The 13,962-nt window shown below is 50.1% G+C and overlaps 7 protein-coding genes across 7 annotated transcripts; 5 read left to right on the top strand and 2 right to left on the bottom strand.

Annotated features, from left to right (window-relative positions):
* Positions 1-1,048: 1,048 nt before the first annotated feature.
* VFPPC_09173 (FAD-dependent monooxygenase) lies at positions 1,049-2,475 on the top strand (the record flags this gene model as incomplete). Its single annotated transcript, XM_018287756.2, has 3 exons — positions 1,049-1,341; positions 1,397-1,635; positions 1,703-2,475. 3 exons carry the CDS (start codon positions 1,049-1,051, stop codon positions 2,473-2,475), a joined length of 1,305 nt encoding a protein of 434 aa, XP_018140891.2.
* Positions 2,476-4,325: 1,850 nt separating this feature from the next.
* Positions 4,326-5,095, bottom strand: VFPPC_09174 (ER membrane protein; the record flags this gene model as incomplete). Its single annotated transcript, XM_018287757.1, has 3 exons — positions 4,326-4,781; positions 4,843-4,926; positions 5,063-5,095. 3 exons carry the CDS (start codon positions 5,093-5,095, stop codon positions 4,326-4,328), a joined length of 573 nt encoding a protein of 190 aa, XP_018140892.1.
* Positions 5,096-7,339: 2,244 nt separating this feature from the next.
* Positions 7,340-8,037, top strand: VFPPC_09175 (RNA polymerase Rpb7-like domain-containing protein; the record flags this gene model as incomplete). Its single annotated transcript, XM_018287758.1, has 4 exons — positions 7,340-7,588; positions 7,644-7,724; positions 7,786-7,955; positions 8,022-8,037. 4 exons carry the CDS (start codon positions 7,340-7,342, stop codon positions 8,035-8,037), a joined length of 516 nt encoding a protein of 171 aa, XP_018140894.1.
* A 1,100-nt stretch (positions 8,038-9,137) lies between these two features.
* Positions 9,138-10,168, top strand: VFPPC_09176 (HpcH/HpaI aldolase/citrate lyase family protein; the record flags this gene model as incomplete). Its single annotated transcript, XM_018287759.1, has 5 exons — positions 9,138-9,291; positions 9,346-9,438; positions 9,494-9,519; positions 9,573-9,840; positions 9,903-10,168. 5 exons carry the CDS (start codon positions 9,138-9,140, stop codon positions 10,166-10,168), a joined length of 807 nt encoding a protein of 268 aa, XP_018140895.1.
* Positions 10,169-10,210: 42 nt separating this feature from the next.
* Positions 10,211-10,597, bottom strand: VFPPC_16454 (glutaredoxin domain-containing protein; the record flags this gene model as incomplete). Its single annotated transcript, XM_018294207.1, has 2 exons — positions 10,211-10,336; positions 10,403-10,597. The coding sequence occupies 2 exons, from the start codon at positions 10,595-10,597 to the stop codon at positions 10,211-10,213; spliced, it is 321 nt and encodes a 106-aa protein (XP_018140896.1).
* A 485-nt stretch (positions 10,598-11,082) lies between these two features.
* On the top strand, positions 11,083-12,197 carry VFPPC_18023 (CHORD domain-containing protein; the record flags this gene model as incomplete). The annotated part of the gene is made up of 3 exons (XM_018292321.2): positions 11,083-11,194; positions 11,277-11,814; positions 11,879-12,197. 3 exons carry the CDS (start codon positions 11,083-11,085, stop codon positions 12,195-12,197), a joined length of 969 nt encoding a protein of 322 aa, XP_018140897.2.
* An 813-nt stretch (positions 12,198-13,010) lies between these two features.
* On the top strand, positions 13,011-13,696 carry VFPPC_18022 (hypothetical protein; the record flags this gene model as incomplete). The annotated part of the gene is made up of 2 exons (XM_022429685.1): positions 13,011-13,149; positions 13,449-13,696. The coding sequence occupies 2 exons, from the start codon at positions 13,011-13,013 to the stop codon at positions 13,694-13,696; spliced, it is 387 nt and encodes a 128-aa protein (XP_022285245.1).
* Positions 13,697-13,962: the final 266 nt, after the last annotated feature.

Genomic DNA, 13,962 nt, shown 5'->3' with positions numbered 1-13,962 from the left:
CGTCTAGGAATGAATACAGGAATGTGTCACTAGAAGCCAGTGGTAGCTCTGGTCATCACGTTCCGAGTGAGGCGAGACAGGCGACTAGCTGTGCTTCGGTGTGAGACTGCGGATCTAGGTTTTGCATTCCTGGGTAGACTCGCCATATCAAGCGTGGATATGCGGGCCGCGGATTTCTAGGTAAAGCGCGGTAGGCTCGACGGATAGAGTAAGTCAGTACATGGTTATTTTGCAGTTGTAGAATCGGTGATGGTGTACTTCGATGCCGGCATGATGCGTGGCATAAAACTACGTTGAGGAGTCAAGTGGAATCAGCAATATTTATCACGCTCAATAACCCAGAATCACAGTATGATAAGCCCTTAAATTAGATGTTAAAGTTTACACAGGCATTATATTAGTTAAAGCAAATCAAATGGGTACTGCGGTATCCTCTTCGTAAGTGCAGTCTCTGTCTCGCAACCATCTTCGTTGACGACTCCTATTTCCAAGGTGACTTCTCAATTTCAGCAAACATACACGATGTCGACAGAATTTATCACAAGTATTTGTAGTTGACGCCCTTTTCAGCTGCTGACGATATGCAGCACTGGTTGGTGGGATGAATTACCACCTATCACAATGTCTCGCCTCACGATGACCCGATTGAGGTTCGGAGTGAAAGAGCATGCTCATCTGTAACACAATTTTTAGGCCGTTAGATCGCAGAGGTTATTCCGGTGACCTGGCTCTGTCTACCGTAATGGTCTTCATGAAGCTATTCCCAATATCTTACCATGTAGTTTAAATCATCCCTTGCGATATATTCACACCGCAGTTTGTCAGTAAAACTTCTGCTTCAGCCATGGCTATAGCGCACTATCCCTTCATGAATTCAACATGAAATCAATTCAATTCCTTCAACCTTGAACACCACATCCCCATCATCCTCTCCCCCAAACGTCACCCACCCTCACGTGGAGGTCAGCCGCTCCGTAACTCGCATTCCCAACACATCACCACTTCCACCAATCCATTCAAAAAAGAACCTGTAAACTCCAAAAACAATATGCAAAACAGATACGAAATCGCCATTATAGGAGGCGGCATCGCCGGCCTCACCACGGCCCTCATCTGCGAAAAGCTCAACTTCACATATATCCTCCTCGAGAAACAAGCCTCCTTCGAAGAAGACAAAGGCGCAGGGGTAGGCATACAGCCTAACGGCCTTCGTATCCTAGACCAGCTAGGTCTCGCAGCGAGACTAGAAGACGAGGCGGGTGCGCTGGCCGAAATGTACAGGTACGACGGCACAGGGAGGTTGATTATACGGAATAGTTTTCTCGCTGCCTGGAGAGAAAGGTACACCTTCAATAAGTCTGACCCTCAATTTGTATAGTTGCAGCTAATGTAGTAGGCTAGGATACGACTACGTCTTCACAGAACGTGCGACGCTTCGCCGCATGCTATGGGAGAGTGTCAAACGAAGAGAGTGTATCAAGGCGCCATGTCTAGTGACGTCGATTGAAGAACATGACGATTATGTTATTGTTCACGCGGAGAATGCGTCGTACACGGCTGATTTGGTTGTTGGTGCGGATGGGGTGAAGAGTTGTGTGAGAGGGCATATAGATGCCTTGAAGCCCGTTGACGAATGTAAGCATCTTACACATATACTATGGCCTTTGAAAACAAATATCAGTGTAAACAATATGAACTGCAGATATATCCACCCCATTTACATGCACATACGGCATGTCATCACCAACTCACGGCCTCCTCCCCGGCGACCACTTCGGCGTGTACAACACCAACTCAAGCATCCTAGGATTCACTGACAAGAACGGCATAATATACTGGTTTATATTCGAACACATCAACGTCCCCAAAGCCCGATACACGGCCTCCGATGCAGACGAATCATGCGCATCAGTCTCCCATCTGCGCATCATGCCAGCCGCCACATTCACCAGCATCAACACCAACACGATACGCAAATTCAAAGTCCCGCTACAAGAATACACAGCACCAAACTGGCACACACACCGTACAGTCCTAGTCGGCGATGCGGCGTGCAAGATATCCCCTGCCAATGGGATGGGCGCCTGCCAAGCACTCGAGATGAGTGCCGCGCTGATGAACCAACTTACCAGACTGAGAAGACATGCGAATCATGGAATATGGTCGCGAGATGAGCTACATGCTTCTCTGGAGCGGTATAGCGAGATACGGAGGCCAGCGGCAGTGGCAACGTTAGAAAAGGCTCGGCTTATTACGGAGGTTTTGCTATGTGTGGAGGGGAAGCCGGTGGGTGTGCTGGAGCAGATGAAGAGGCTTGAGGAGGGTTTGTTTCTGAGGCAAGCGCTTGGAAATTGGGTTGGTGCGCCGGTGATTTTGGGGTTGAGGGTGACGGGTCGGGGAGTGGTGCTTGGTGATGCTATTGAGAGGGAGAGAAAGTTACGGGAGAGGGATGTGAATAGGACGGGTAAATTGTAGGTAGTTGACATATATGAACATACGTGGATGTAATTGATGTGAACAGAGGGGTTTGTTTGTAAGTGGTTGTTGAACTTGTGGTTCGTGATATCTTCACTCCTTTGTTGGACCCCAACTGTCATCTGAACTCACATCTTCACCAACTCAACTCCGTGGAGAACAACCATCAATCGATCTTATCTGAACAAAAAACAAAGAACGTCATAGCCGAGTCCGCAGCCTGTCCACCGCTTCATCACACCCCTCAAACACAGCCATCCAAAATACAACATCTTCACAACGACTTCACCACCCTGTTCAACTCATCAAGCAGTATTCGCCTCCCACATCTCAGCAACCAAAAGCTCACCCAGCACACTCATCATGTTCACTAATTCCCACAATCCTGAAGCCGACCTCACCACGCCTTTGTTCGGCCCTGGATAACTTGTATCCCTGACCCATCTCAAATCTTGGAACCTCATTCAACACCATTGTCCATCACCGTAGCCTCATCTCGACCCACGTCACCCACTTTCGGCTGGAAACCCGATCCACAACAAGACAATGTGCAAGGATATCAACAAATATGAATGCAGGCATGAGAGCATTCACCTTCTTCCATGCCAGCCAACCCCAAGACACAAGAAGAGAGCTACCCTCACGAGGATATCGCAAGTCCTGCAGGGTTGGTCTCCATGGCGGCATTCCAGGACGTGCGATAATCGAAGTGTTACACCCATCAGCAGAAAGTGCGATGAGTGTCTCGACAAGGATGCAGGGTTGATTTCGCCAAATCACCAGTCACTGCCCAAACTCACGTACAGTCTCGCAGGAGACCAAGGGAACAACGTTCGCGAGCCATGCGCCTCTCGACGTGAACGACACACGATACACGTGGACGGACCGCTACAGCTACCTGCAGGTAGACATAGCACAGGATCGAGCACGACTCTCATATCTGGGGAACCGTACTGGGCTCAGTACTTTCAAGAGGACAAATCACGCTGGCGTCGATGCTGGAGACGCAGCATAGCGTCAGCCATGACACTCCTGCAGTCGACGCCCAGCTCAAGAAGGGCCAGCACACTCGCCTTGTTCGATGACACGGCCAAGACGCCCCATCACCTCAAACCGCCTCCCGTAGGAGAATATAAAGAGAAGTTCTTCGTCACGCCAGAACAGCAGAAGGCACGAAGGGACATCGAGAGCGCCATGAAGAAGAACGAGTCTACCGACTCATTAGTTTGTCATTCAGCAGCGAGAACCGAAGGACGAGAAAACAGGTTTTAAAATTCACCCCTTGTCACAAAAGCAAATCAGTATACATAAATGTGCGGACATATGGACACGGGATTGGGTGAGGTTGAGTATTGTTTTCACATTTTACCATTAAGTTTGATTTTTAGCCACACGGTTCATTGTACCATGTTATGCTTTTCATCCTCGTCTTTAGCTTCCTTCCCCCGGTTCCTCCGGTGCAGGTTCAACACCATCTTTTCCCTTATGATACATTTTTTTGCAATTTCCAGATATTGTGTAGTTGGCGTCAGGAACCCGGTGCGATGACCACCAGAAAACGATTCGCTAGTTGATTGGGGTTCGATATAAACAGAAGTTAGTGGTCGGATGGAGCAATTTGGGTTGTTTATATTTAGGCGGCGAGTGTCAATTCCGTATCCAGCTTTACTTTTCTCAAGAAATATGTGACGCTAAATCTCGAGACGTGTTGAGGTACGCACACAGAGCAAATGATGAGTGGCTTTTTGCTCTATGCAACAATAGTTCGGTTTGGCATGTTACTTCGTGCTCCCTTGAATAGTTTGAGAAGATGACAGGCGCGTGTTCAATGGCGCGCGCGCAAGTGGCAATTATGTTGCTTTGCCGTTCTTAGATGCGGCCTTGAACTTGGCAATTTCTTGCTGCACTCTCTTCTCAACACGAGCCTGGAGCTCAGGGCGGTATCCCAGCTGGAAGAGAACCTCCAGCCAGACGAACAGTGGGGCTAAGAAGATGGCCTGAATCAGGTTATCCAGCAAAGCGGGAGCGCGTCCCTCGAAAGCTCCATGTCCAATGAATTGAGCAATCCAGGCGACAATATGGACGCCAAGCGCAATCTGGAAAGTCTGGGTTGGATCCTCTGCTCTGAGGTAGTTTGAGTAGGCGGTGCCGGCCAAGCAGAACGCAGCCAGGACGAATCCGGCAACAGGTTCGAGCAGCAAATAAAGCGCCGTGTACACAAGGGCTGCAATAGTGCCCAAGTTGAGGTCAAGATACGGGACAGAGAGCCAGCTAGGCGTCTGAACAAGGGTGCCCGTGTATGTAGCCTGAGAAAGAATTAGGGCCAGTCTCAACAAAGTGAAAGATGACATGTGTTGCAAAGCATACCATGCAAAAGGCTGAGATAAGAATAATAGGAACACATATTATGTGAATAACCTTGTTGACCGAGTTATGGTGGTAAGCACCATACTATATATCGCACGGTTAGTATAACTGCACTGAGCTCAGTATAGCCATTATGTTGAGTCGCGAGCGTGGTTGTTGGGCATGAGGGGCTGTTTGGAGCTCGAAGGACATCCGAGGCTCCATGGGTGGTGATGCTCACAAAGGTAAGGTGGTGCTCCAAGTCCAGCGACATGGTGGGCACGCGACACACGAGCAAAGGGGAAAAAAATGAGCGAGCTGCGGGACGATGGCGGAACGAGGAGCCGAGACGCGAATGCAGGCAAACTAAGCAGCAGGAAGAAGTCGAGCGGGAAAAGGCTGGCGATATCGCCTCCTCAGGAGCCCTTTTGCACAAGGAAGATAGAAGTGGATGGCAGAAAGAAAATGGAAAAGAAAGGGAGCGAATGAGTTGTTGAAGTGGTGAGATGGCAGCACAGGTTTGTTACATCCACGTCGGTTCATGTGCCAGCTATGCCTCGTCGGGATCCGGTTGGCCCTCCCCTTCCGTCGCCGCTGTGAGCCACCACCTGCCTGAGCGCGGACAACGATCCTCTGTGGCAGCTGCACCAAATTGATTTGCTCAGGGGGGTGTCATGCTAGCAAAAGGACTTGACTTCTGGTGCCTGACTCTGGCCTTTGTGCATTGATCTCTTCATCATCCACCAAAGACACCGGTGAAAATGTTGTGAGGCTAAGGGGCGTGGGTCTAGAACCGAAAACCCAGAACCTAGAAGCTCCTTCGTAAGGAGCAGGGCGACCAGGAAGAGAGTGACACGCAGAGCTTGAATGGAGCCACTTAATGAGGACCAGCCTGGCCTCGGATCATCCCTACGCGAGCAAAAATCCAACTCTCCAGGCGGTTGTCACCACTTGGAGACCTGCGAATGGTAGACAGCATACTCGTCCGTGTTCGATTCTCAGTCTTCCAATGGTGCCATCATGGGAGCAACAGCACCGGTGAGTGTGCAAACCTCCCACCAGTAGGTAGAGCCCTCTTGGCCATCAGCCCACGAGGAGCGCTGCAACTGGAACATGACATTTGTGTGGGGAAGGAATGCACAGAGTAACTGAAGCGTGTGGTCTGGTGTAATACAGGGCGGAACCGAGCCACCAAGGAGAGGCAAAGACGACTTCTCTCATCCAACGCATCTGGTTTCCTAGTAACAGGGTTGCAGACCAGGCTTAAGGTGGGCTTACTCTATGTGTAAGCAAGGTCCCGTCCGACTTGTGGGAATAATCCTTCCCGTTCGTTATTGTAGGGCAAACCTGGAGATTTCGGTGATACTCCGAGCCGGCTTCTTTGCCCTTGAGTGCTTCGTATCAATGTCCGCGATGGGTGCTAACCTGTCACTGCAAGGGCAGTCCAACAAGCTTAGTGGCGTCCAGGAGGTCCATTCTAACCAATCCAGGGGCCACCAGACTCTTTTCTCCTGACAAGAGACGCTGGGCTGACAACAAACACGGGTATTAAATACCCAGGCATGCAACCAATACCCATTTCGGCATCTGTCAATATAATATGTCAGTTCAATGGAGCAAACTGACATCGGAGACATCGATGTTGGTTTAAGAAAAAGGACGCTTCTGCCGCAGGGTTCACTCCCGCCAATTGTATCACGGTAGATGACCGGTCTTGGAAGAAACCCTTGTCCTCTCATTGTTCGGGTCAAGCCTCTACTCACCAGATGGGAACCATTCTGCAAGCCAGGTAGATCGCACTCCAGACTTTGGCCTGGTGTCGCTGACCCACCCGCATTGGCCGGTAGTAGTAGTAGGGGACTTTAGGGAGCAGGCGAAATTCAGAGAGCAAAGAGCAAGGTGCGTGCGAAGAGTGCGCTGAGAGGTAAAGATAAATGTCAATTGTCATGACAAAATATCAATGGTTTTACTAACCTGCATCCATCAATTCAGGAAATATTTGCATTTACGGGATACTTGCGTACTTGTGCACTTGCGCCAGCTGCTCCTTCCTCACAACTCGTCTCATTTCAGACAAGCTCTTTGCCAGACACAAGGAAACCGCGACCAGGCTGCAGCGCACGGACCACCCATCTCTCGCCAATGTCCTGAGTGGACAAGATTTCAACGACCCGCGACGACGGCACCTCACTTTGCTTCCTCAGCCTTGTCTTGTCCATTTCCTGCTCATCAACCACATCGCCAACAACTCCCAGAAGGGGAGCCAGCCGCGCACTTCTCGGGGTGTGGAGAGTTTCTTCACACGTATTCCTCCGACTCCCGGCTCCTCTACACCCCTCGCCGCTCCGTCCTCAGCGGCGTATCCTGGCGATTGACGACCACCCAATCGGCGCCAGTCGAACATCATCGAGCTCGTTTGAGATTTGCGGGCCTTCCATCTCGTCAAGAGATTTCTCAAGATATACATTTCCCGGCCGAGTCACTGCTGGTCTTGTTTGCGCCAGCGCCAGGACGCAAAATGTTCTTCCTCTACAATATGGAACGCAGGGTGACCCTGCATCCATCCTACTTTGGCCGCAACATGCACGAACTTGTCACCAGCAAGCTGCTAAAGGATGTCGAGGGCACTTGCGCTGGAAGCTACTACATCATTTCCATCATGGACACGTTCGATATATCCGAAGGGCGCATCCTTCCTGGCAACGGCTTGGCAGAATTCACCGTCGGCTACCGTGCTGTCGTCTGGCGACCATTCAAGGGCGAGACGGTATGATGGCAAGACTGCTTTGATGGAACAAAGCATGATTCTAACATTAGAGCAGGTCGATGCCGTTGTGTATTCCATCAACCCTCAAGGTTTCTTCGCGCAGGCTGGCCCACTGCGACTATTCGTTTCGGCACATGTATGATAAACAACGCTTGTGAATACCTTCTGCGAGCAACTGCAGCTAATATCGAGAGCAGCTAATACCAAGCGAAATTAAGTGGGATCCCAATGCCACACCGCCTCAATTTACCAATAACGAAGACACGGTCATTGAGCCCGGGACGCACGTGCGCGTCAAGATCATTGGAACAAGAACAGAAGTTGGCGAAATGTGGGCCATTGGAAGCATCAAGGAAGATTACTTGGGGTATGCTGGCGACCAAATACCACAAGGGCCCCTATATTAGAATCTATTGCTAATATCCTCTCACAGCTGCCTTCAAGACTAACGAGCTACGAATCTACGGTCCATCGATTTACGACATGGACCATCACAAGGCGAGCGAAAGGATATGCGGCATGATAGGATACAAAGACGATGCGGCATTTACAGAGAAGAGATTTATAAGACGTGTTTGATCCGGGCAATGCAACACGAGGAGTCAATATGGCCCAAAAAGTGTTTAACGATTAGAATTTGATATGGCGCAAGCGCCAGGAAGTTTCAGCTAGGTAAGGCAAATGCTTCCAATAGAAATGAAATACAAAATGAGCAGAAAGGAAAAGACCGCAAAGGGTGAAGCAGCTCTTTGTATTCGCCCGCCTGCTCACCTAAACCAACATTAGATGGCTCCCAGCTACAGCATTGAGGTGTTGGAACATGTAACACAACACATCAAGATCTACTTGACGCTCTCTCCGCTTTCGGACGCCTTACTGTCGTAACATTTGTTCCAATTCGTCCACGATGCGCAGACGCAGAGCATTGGTCGTCAGCGTACTCAAGTACATCATTCCGAGGTCGCAAACCCCAAGCTCTCTCGGGGTACATAGGCCCGACGATGCACCAGAAATCTCCCGCTCATCCTGCCAGGCACCATACCCCAATGCAAGTTGAACCCCCACAGCAAACCGTTCAGCAGCTTGATGTAGCGTCTGGTCACCCCCACTTCCGCCTTCCAATCCCCGCAAATTCAGAACCTTGAACCCATCCGCAAGCTCCGATGTCACTAACAAACCAAAGCCCAAGGTACTGCAAAACTCAATACCAAAACGGACCTGTCTGTAGGATAAACGTACCAGACACTAATGATGGACGGCGTTTTATCCGCTTCAAACCGGCACGTACGCCGATGCCGCTGAATTAGACCATCCCCCGCAGTACTTGAATACAAATGACATCTCTCTTAACCACGACTGTTCTTCATTCATTCTTGTCATGCACGCCTTTTTGAAAAGGTCGATTGTCTCAATTTCCAAGAGTAATATCCCTTTAAGCAGAGCTTTGTGTAACGCTGCAGGAACCAAGCACGAAGGCGTATCATTTCTATCCGCGTTCCCCAAAGTCATCACATCCAGCATGAGTAGCTTGTCTTCACAACCACGCACAATGGAGGCGGGCAACAGGCTCAAGACGGCGTTTTCTCAGGGCAAGCAGTCCATGGGCATGTGGCAGATGATCCCGGGAGCAAATGTGTCGAGATTGCTGGCGAGATCTGGCGTAGATTGGGTGATGGTCGACTGTGAGCATGGCAATATAGATGGTATGTGGTGTGATTCAAGGTTGCTTGTTTGGGTAGGGCTAACGTTGCACAAAGATGGTGCCATGCATGATGCGGTGCCAGCAATTGCGGCATTGGGTGTAACACCGCTTGTGAGATTGCCGGATGTGCAATCTTGGATGGTTAAGCGTGAGTTGTTGATATTGCATATGCGTGTCTTTTGAATTGACGTTGACTGGTGTAGGTGCATTGGACGCTGGCGCTCATGGTGTAAGTTTCAGGTACCACGTCCCAATCAAGATTAATGATATTGACTATTCTAGATTCTCGTCCCGCTACTTCGCTCCGCAGACCAAGCCAGAGAGCTCGTGCAAGCTGCCAAATTCCCACCATGGGGCAAGCGAGGATTTGGGTCTCCCATCGCACCGGAACGCTTCAACCCCGTGCCTTCATTTACAGAGTATCTGCAGCAGGCAAACGATGCTCTCTTGACAATGGTGCAGATTGAAACACAAGAGGCGTTGAACGAAGTAGAAGAAATTGCTGCCGTAAAGGGCATTGACGTCCTCTTCATTGGGCCATTTGATCTTGGTATTGCACAGTCCCCTCCCTCTTTCGGCCGTACATCACCGGTATTAACGAATCCAATACAGGTAACAACATCGGTCACCCCATTCTAGACGGCGTCATGGCCCCCGAGCTAAAGGAAGCTATTGCCAGAATCCTCGCGGCTTGTCGCAACGCCGGCAAGAAGTGCGGCATGTACGCTACGAGTGGCGAGCAAGCCAAGCTCTTTGCTGACCAGGGGTTCGACATGATTAGCGTGTCTGCCGACTATACTGCGTTGGAGTACGTTTTGAAGCAGCAATTCAGTGCTTCTCAGGGCGGTCCTACACCAGAGAAGAAGGGATCGTATTAGATGACGGCGAGGTTGGTGCAACTCTTGGTTAGGATGAAAGGATCACTTCTTTTCGACTTGGTCCATCTTTTCTTCTACTTGTTGGATGGTGAACCGGTGCATTAATTTGACGGCTTTAGTTGCTGCACTGACTTGCTCCTCGGGGGCATTGGCCTTGCTGATGTGTATCTAGGTAGATGTGAGCAATTATGAACCCCTTTAGCATGTGCTAATGAGCTAAGTGAATCGGCGTACCACTGGGATATCAAAGTCGTAAAGCTCTCTCCAGGAATTGGACTCCGGTAAGGCTAGGTTCACTTCCTTGTACGCAAAGGGTCGCTTGTCCCATACATCGGATAAGACGCCTTTGGCTTGGGTGCAGAGGCCGCAATTGTCGCGACTGAAAAGTGTGATTCTGCATGCCTGAAGCAGGCGTTGAGTAACAAACATGGTGAATGTTCGTGCCTTTGAAGGTTGAGAATTGAGGTTTCAGATGCAATTCAATTTGAAGTTGATAATGAATGGGTCAATAAGTAGCACGTGAGCCGCCTAAGAATCAAATACTTGCAGGGTTCAAGCGGGTTGTAGATTCTGGGATTCCTTTATCACATAAACTGTCAATGCGAGAGTGGGAGCACTGGCATTCTTGGCAGAAGCAAGCTGGTGCCAGAAACATTGAAGCTTCCGGCTCAAACGAGAAGTGGAGCTGCAGCCCCGCATCCAATTAGGAAAGCGGTGACAATGTCCAATCCAAGCTGAGCTTGACTTGCGCCGACGCCGTAATTCTAGAAGATCCCACCCCACCACGAGACAAACTCCAACCAAGATCGCAGGCTTACCAAGTCTCTCTTTACATTGGATTGAGGGCGGAATAACTATCCAGTTGAATTGACCCTCTTCCATCAAGCAGGATCAGTTAAGGGACAAGTACAATCATGGCTACGGCGCAGAAATGTGTCCACCAGGGCTGTGGCAAGACCTACACTGATCCGACGGAGAAGTGCGAATATCATCCCGGTCCTCCAATCTTTCACGAGGGCCAAAAAGGTATAAACCGTTCCTAATTCCTCTCCATATCATACTCGTTTCGTCAAAGCCATACATTGCACACTAACTAACAAACTTTCAGGATGGAAATGCTGCAAGCCCCGCGTCCTCACCTTTGACGAATTCATGACCATCCCACCCTGCACAACCGGGACCCATTCCACAACCGACGTCCCTCCTCCCGTGGAAGAAAAGCCCAAAGAAGACGACGACTCACTCGCCAAGAAGATTGAAGCCCTCACAGCTTCAGCCCCAACCCGTGTTCCCATACAGCCCGCTCAATCAGCGCCGACGCCGCCCCCGCCTCCCCCCGAAACAGAAGACGATGACCCAAGCTTAGAAATCCCCGACGGAACGACCTGTCGCCGGCGAACATGCGAACAGAAGTACAAAACGGGCAGCTCACGAGAGGGAGAGACGTGCGTTCATCACCCCGGTGTGCCGATCTTCCACGAAGGCAGCAAGGGGTACTCGTGCTGCAAGAGGCGAGTCTTGGAGTTTGACCAGTTTATGAAGATTGAAGGCTGCAAGACCAAGGATAGGCATTTATTCATTGGCAGTGGCAAGAAGGAGAAGGAGAAGGCGGGATCGGGCGGAGAGGAAATTTTGACTACAGTCAGGTATGTTTCTGCTTTGGGGGCCGTCGTTTTGGAAGGCTTTTTGCTCATACGTTGGAAATTACAGACACGATTTTTACCAGACAGCCGCGAATGTCATTGCGGCTTTCTTCCTCAAGAAGATCAACAAGGAGAGCGCCAAGGTTGAGTTTCAAGAAAAGCAGCTGGTTCTCGATTTGGTCACGACTGATTCCCCGCCAAAGCGGTACACCGCTGATGTGCCGCTCTATGGACCGATTGACCCAGTCAAGTCGTCGTTTAAGATTCTCGGTACGAAGTTGGAAGTGGTTTTGGTAAAGGCAAATGGGGCGTCATGGCCGGTCCTTAGGGGGGATGAGGCTTTGACGGGGGAGATTTTGCAAATTGGACGAGCGGGAAGAGCGTAGTAGAGTAGGGTAACATAGATGATTTTGGAGTTGATAGGTGTGCGGGAGTGGAAAGGACATACAGGATTCATGAGTATACTCGGTAGAAGAGGCGCTCTTTGGTGTAGAAGGCAATACAAGCATTCAGCAAGATGGATACAGGCATCTCATTTCGCGACATTTGGACCAATTTCCACTCCCACGTGAATTAAGCCATTTCATAGAGCCATATTGGGTGATACCAGAATAAAAATGGCTGTGGACGATGAAGTGATAAGAAGCTGATTTCGGCTACAACCTGAAAGATAAGCTTCCCTTTATTGACCACCATCCACCCGTCACCAATTTCAGCTACGTAAACGGGTCCTCTAGCACATCGGCACCCTCTGACTGGTCCAGAACCTGTCAGATCCCCAGGCCTTGGCGTCTCCGACCCTCGCCGATACACCACCACTAAGCGACCGTCTGATGATGCTCGACTGATAACTACCCGAATACAGTTCGTTGAGCTTGTGTGCATCAAGCCATCGATTACTCTGTACAATACTGTGCACTGGAAAATGCAATACAATGCGCAATGAAGCTAGCCAGAGCTGGCGACCCACCCATGACGATGGTCTCTATCGCCTCCATCTTATCAGAACCGCAAACAGGTGATATGATTTGATTGCTGGGGACCAGATATAAAGCTTGCCCAGACAGCCCAAGGTTGACATTAAAGTTTCCGGTTCCTGCGCCCTTTGTCTGCAACCTTATAAAACTTGACACTCGCAACCTCACGTACGGTCAACTGACACGACTGAAACATCTCACCTATCTCAATACATTGCGGTCATGGCTGTTGAAGTTTCCCACGGTCGAGGTGGGGCCGGCAACATCAATCCCGACAAGACGGAATACGTTGACGGTGAGGTCGTTCGCGCTGGAGTAGTAGGGAGCCATGGCGACGGAGCGTACAGTGCTGGCAGAGGAGGTAAGATGATGCATTCTCTCCCTTCCTGGGCCGGAATTTTTTCGCACACCATTGCGCCTGTCAGTGAACGACTGTATTCAGTCATCTCTTGGTTTGGCCTTATCGCAAAACATCGCTTGGCGTGCGGCATGTGGCTTTTTCTTATCAGGTCGAACAATTGGGGTTTGCGCAGCCAGCGCATTTTGCGCCTCATTTCTAGCTGAAAACCAAGAAACTTGGACTGATTCGGAGAGAATCCCTTGGCCCAATTGACAGGTGAGAGCGGCAAATGCTAATTATGTATCTTTTTACGAAACTAGGTGCTGGCAATATTGGCGATGTCGGATCCGCGGCCACGAATCGCAAAGACAAAGACATCGTTCCCGAATCTGCATACCGCGCTAGTCAAGACACCCAGGATTACCACACTGGTCGTGGCGGCGCAGGAAACGAGCATGTCGCGAAAGGCCACGAGAAGAAGGCTGCGGCCAAGACTGGCGAGAATGGTGCCCCGGTGAGCTTGGCAGACAAGCTGAAGCAGAAGCTGTTTGGCGCAATGAAGAAGTAGAGAACCGACGTTCGAGACTGAGGGCAGGGTGTCTGGTGGATGATGTTCGCTTTGGTTTTTGATTTGCTTGTTATAAAATTTCCGACATGATATCCTAGTAACATGCAATTTTTACTTTCGCGGTCGCTCCCATTACTAATGGATCATTGTTTCGTTTGGGTTAATAAGAGTTCTGCTTGCCACTTGCGGCTAGACGGCATAGTATCGCAAAGAATGATGCTGGAGCCTGTTTGGATGACGCCAAGGTCAGAGCTCGTTCCTTTGCA

The sequence above is a fragment of the Pochonia chlamydosporia genome, chromosome 6 (assembly GCF_001653235.2).
Source record: "Pochonia chlamydosporia 170 chromosome 6, whole genome shotgun sequence".
Classification (NCBI taxonomy): domain Eukaryota; kingdom Fungi; phylum Ascomycota; class Sordariomycetes; order Hypocreales; family Clavicipitaceae; genus Pochonia; species Pochonia chlamydosporia.
This window is presented reverse-complemented; position numbering and strand designations above follow the sequence as displayed.